General features: G+C 50.2%; 1 protein-coding gene across 1 annotated transcript; it reads left to right on the top strand.

Annotated features, from left to right (window-relative positions):
- Positions 1 to 801: 801 nt before the first annotated feature.
- Positions 802 to 1,134, top strand: LOC308275606 (uncharacterized protein; the record flags this gene model as incomplete). Its single annotated transcript, XM_080713963.1, has 1 exon — positions 802 to 1,134. One exon carries the CDS (start codon positions 802 to 804, stop codon positions 1,132 to 1,134), a length of 333 nt encoding a protein of 110 aa, XP_080570089.1.
- Between the last annotated feature and the right edge of the window lie 4,208 nt (positions 1,135 to 5,342).

The following is a 5,342-nucleotide window of genomic DNA, read 5'->3' as shown; positions in this document are numbered from 1 at the left end:
TTTTTGCTAACAGGACAGTAGAAAACTGAACGCAAGCAGATTTTTCTTCCTCCTCCTCCTCCTCCTCCTCCTCCTCCTGAGTGTGTGTGTGTGTGTGTGTGTGTGTGTGTGTGTGTGTGTGAGAGAGAGAGAGAGAGAGAGAGAGAGAGAGAGAGAGAGAGAGAGACTGACTCAGGGATGCTCCACCGCTGAGCTACACCCCCAGTGCTTTCTAAGATTTGTGCGGGGAGGGGGCCACTGGGGATTAAACCTAGAAGCATTCTACCTTTGAGCTACACCCCAGCCCTAGTTTATTTTTACTTGGAAACAGGGTCTCACTAGGTTGATGAGAGTCTCACTACTTGCTGAGATTGTCCTCGAACCTGTGGTCCTCCTGTCTCTGCATCCCAAGTACTGCGATTACAAGCGTGTGCCGGCACACCCCGCAGGAGAAATAAAGCCCTGGGGGAACTCCCCACAAAGCTGGGAGCTCGCCATCTACCTTTCAGCTCTCCCTTCGCGCTGTGGGGTCCCTGTCCCCGGCTCCCGCCTCCTCCCTGCTGCCAGTCTGTTGCCATGGAGACAGACCGAGATGCCCGGAGATCCGCGGCCACCGACTGGAGCTGAAACCCGGCAAGTGGACCTCGGCCGCGGGCGGAGGCGGAGGGAGGAGCCGGGAAGCGGCACCTCCGCGGATTGGTCGGGCGGACTCTGGCTCCGCCCCTCGCGACCCCGCCCTCGCGGGAGTATAAATACGGGCGCAGCTCCGCCCCTGCTCACTGCGCGAGGCTCGCCCTGCGGACCCTGCCCGCCCTCCGCGCCATGGCCCGCGCCGTCTTCCCGGGCACACCCCGGACTCCCACGCAAATGCGCCCCGACTCGGACCCCGAGTCCGAAGGCCTGTTCGACGAGCCGCCCCCGGCGGCGCCCCCCGCGCCCCGGGCAGCGTCCGCCGGGGGCAGGAGGGCGGGGCGCCGCGCCGGCGGGAAGGGGCGGGGGCTCCGCGCCGGGCCGCCCCCCCGGGAAGAGGCGGCCGCGCGGGACGGGGGCTGCTACCTGGACCACTTCCCGCACCTCTCCATCTTCATCTACGCGGCCATCGCGTTCTCCATCACCTCCTGCATCTTTACCTATATCCACCTGCAGCTTGCCTAGGTGGCGGGGGCGGCCGGGCGGGCAGCGCGAGGGGCTCTCAGCATTGCGTTTTGGGGACGCCCAGCACCTCCCTCCCCATCCAGCTTTCGAGGCTTGTTTCTTTTCTTCCCTGCGGTCGCTTCTTTGTCTAATTGTCCATCCGTAGGAGGGTCCAAAGTTACTGCCGGCCATGAAAAGTGCTGTTTGCACCTGCAGATAAGGGCGGCGTCCAAGTCCGCCCCTAACGTCTAGAATTCCAGGGTGCCATTGACCCCCCGTTCAGGTGACGTCGTTGTTCCCTGGGGCGCGCGCAGCAGGCCCAGCATTTTGTGTTTGGGGAGCGCAGCCTGAGCCCGACCCTCTGTTCTCTAAGAGGTGAACCAGGCCCTCACGGCTCCCAGGATGGCGCAGTCCCCGACCCGACGGGGAGCGGCGGTCCTGGGGGGGGGGGGGGCACCGCCGGAGCACTGCAGAGGTGAGCGGCGTTTGTCGAGGTTTGGTGCCTCTCCCCCGGGGGCTCCGGCTGACTTGAGTTGTGCGCTTTTCCTGCCTTAGGCTTTGTTGTGGCTGCCGGAGGAGCCAGGTCCTGTCTCAGAGGAGCTCAGAGGAGCTCAGAGGAGCTCAGGACGAGTCCTGCACTGCGTGGGATCTGCGACCGCGGATTTCTCTGGACGCAGGCCCAGAGCTCTAGTGCTCTCCTGATGAGACTTGGGGGGCAGATTGGGGTCCGAGAGAGGACTGCACTTGGGCACTCCGGGGGTGTTCACTCTGGTCCGGAGCCTTTCTGGAGCTATGAGACTCAAGATGAAGGAGCTGGGGGTGGGTCCACAAGAAGAGTTCCTGCCAGGCTTTCTCATCTCAGACCCGAAAACCTTATACCAGAACCCACCTTGGCAGGCCCTTCTTTACCCATCTGCCTGCTTTGTTTACTCGTGAATGTCAAATGTCCACATGTATGTATCTTAATGGAAATGTCTGTAATTGTGGTCTCTGATGGAATAAATCTGTTTTTCAGTTTCCTCTATATTCATTTCTCTATTAATTTCCAACTATGCAGTGGGCCCTGTCAGATTTCCTAATCAGCTCCAAGTTTTACCCTGTAACCTTCAGAACACCCCTCATGTCGCTATAAAAGCCTTAACCCACCATCCAGCACTCCAAGGCACAGCATCTCCCTCCACCAGACACCTGTTTTGGAGCCCCTTGATGCCATACTTCAACACAACAGGTCCCCCCAACATGCCTGTATCCAATTCGGCTATCCCCTAACATAGGTTGCCACTATTAGGGCATTAACCTACTGCTCCTCGGGATTCAGTCCCAGCTGCCTCCAAATCAAAACACTTCTGGCCCCATACAGATCCCAACTAAGCTTTAGAATTTGCCCCATTTCACCCAGCCTGGGTCTTTGTAAGTTGCTTTTCACTAATAGGACCTTGTTATTTCCCAATTCTGACTTCCTTTAGTCCTCTGTTACCACATTCCTTGGTATCTTGCTCATCTACACTTGCAGGGTCACAAGTGAACCCATTGTTCCCCAGCATCAGCCAATGATGTATAGCCAGTTTACAATAATTTCCTCAACAATCAGTGGCACTCCCTCCCAAAAAATAATTTACATCTTCAAGGTATCTGTTTTCCAGCCTTTTTTTTTTTTTTTTTTTTTTTTTTTTTTTTCAGTACTAAGGATGGAACCCAGGGTCATTCTATCTCTGAGTGACACCCCCAGCCCTATTTTTTAATCCTTTATTTTTTGAAACAGGGTCTCACTGAGTTGCAAAGGGCCTCACTAAAGTAGCTGAGGCTGTCCACGAACCACAAGCCTCTGGTCTCAGCCTCTGAAATACTGGGATTCCAAGCATGCGCCACCACACCTGGCTTGTTTTCCAGCTTTTAATCTTGGATATTGGCTCTCCTACAATCTCAATCTCTCTCTCTCTCTCTCTCTCTCTCTCTCTCTCTCTCTCTCTGTTTCTTTTTTTGTTGTTGTTGTTTTTGTTTTGCGGGTCTGAGGATGGAACCCAGGGGTATTTGACCTCCGAGCTACACCCCCTGCCCTATTTTTTATTCTTTATTTTGAAACCGGGTCTCACTGAGTACGATCCTCCAGGTCTCAGCCTCCTGAATGCTGGGATTACAAGCGTGCACCACCACGCCCGGCTTTACAATCTCTTTTTTAAAAAATTTGGTTAGTGTTGATTTTATTCAAATTAACTTCTACTATCTTGCTATTTTTTATATTTTTGGTACTGGGGATTGAACCCAGGGGTGTTCTACCTCTATACCACATCCACAGACCTATTTTGGTTTTTTTATTTTGAAACAGTGTCTCACTAAATTGCTAAGGGCCTCGCTTAGTTGGTGAGACTGGTCTCAAGCCTATGATCCTCCTGTCTCAGCCTCCCAAGTACTGGGATTACAGGCGTGAGCCTCCAGGCTCAGCTACTCCTTGGTATTGATTCCCACTGAATTGCTCAATATATGGCTTGCTGCTTTCCAAATAGTTGATCCTGTTGTTCCCCATCTACACACTTTCGTTTTACGTCCTTCAATGACCCTTCATTATGTGATTCTCCAGTATCCTTTGATCACTTAATCCCCTGATAAACTTCCGCCTTATTCCCAAAACCAAAATTCTCTGTTCCTCAACACTTCTTATTGTTTCACAATGTAATGACCCCTTCTGTGCTTCCAAACCTGGGCCTCCATTTTCTACTCCAAATTCAAATGTCTGGTTCCTTCAACAATAACATTATTAGATCCTACTGCCTCTACAATCTTAACATTGGCTTCATTATTTTCCTAAATAAGCAGCCCCATTTAATCTCCTTATTTCAGAGTGCACTGCATTGTTCCCAATTACTATCACCCCAATATTTTACTCTAGCTTTCCTTGACATTCATCCCACCACAGCCATTCTCAAGTTAAGCTTACCCCAGCACCAAAATTCCATCACTTCCTTCCCATACCCCTATATTCTCTCCTATTGGCCCTTTACTTTCACCTTTATCTGGTCATGTTCTGAATTTCTGGTTATACTGAACCCCAATGTTTGGCCTGTGTGAGGCTGTGTGTGTGTGTGTGTGTGTGTGTGGTACTAGGGACTGAAACCAGGGGCATTCTACCTTAGCTATATCCCCAACCCTTTTTACTTTGTTTGTTTGTTTATTGGTGCTGAGGGTTGAACCCAAGGGCATTCAATTTCAAAGGTAGATCCCCCAACCCTATTTTTTTATTTGGAAACAAGGTCTCATTAAGTTGTGAAGGACCTCACTAAGTTACCTTAGTGAGGTAACTTAGTGAGGCTGGCTGCAAACCTACAATCTTCCTGTCTCAGGCTCCCAATGTACTGAGATTACAAGTGTGCGCCACCACACATGGCTATTTTTTCATTTTTGAAACAGGGTCTGGCTAAGTTGCTGAGAGTCTCACTACATTGCTGAGGTTGGCTACGAACTGCGATCCTCATGTCTCAGCCTCCCAAGTACTGGAATTACAAGCATATGCCACCATGCCTGGCAGGACATTCATTTTTATGGTCAAATCCTGAAAAGACTCTCCAGTAATAGTGAACAGACAAGAGATTCGATATTTTTGCATGGGGAAACCTCTTATTGGAAGTCCAGAAATTGGGGAATAGTTGACAATTCAATATTGGGAAGCAGTCACCATGAATTAAGTGGGCAATGAGGTGATATGTGACCCTATATCCTGGAATACTTAAACTATGTAAGGGGAAATATCCTGGAATACTTAAACTATGTAAGGGGAAACTGGCCAAGCCAGACACATGATGATGCTAAAAAAACATCTGAATGATGTGAGTAGTGGAAATTCAATGTTGGTTGGAAAATATAGGCCAAGATGGGAATAGTGGCACATGCCTGTGATCCTAGTACTTGGGAGGCTTAGACAGGAAGATCACAGGTTCAAGCATCTTAGTGAGACCCTGTTTCCAAATAAAAAAATAAATAGGGCTGGGGATATAGCTCAGAAGTAGACCTCTGGGTTCCATTACCACACACACACACACACACACACACACACACACACACAAATGTCTTCCTTTTTTTGGTCCTTGTGCTATTGTTCAAGAATTAAATTCTATGGAAATTCCTTAGAAAACTGGGAATGGATCTACTATATGATCCTGGGTATCTTTCCAAAGAGGTTGAAATCAGAGAACCACACTAATATATGCTTACTCATGTTCATAGCAGCACAATTC

The sequence above is a fragment of the Muscardinus avellanarius genome (genome assembly GCF_963383645.1).
Source record: "Muscardinus avellanarius genome assembly, chromosome: 16".
Classification (NCBI taxonomy): Eukaryota; Metazoa; Chordata; class Mammalia; order Rodentia; family Gliridae; genus Muscardinus; species Muscardinus avellanarius.
This window is presented reverse-complemented; position numbering and strand designations above follow the sequence as displayed.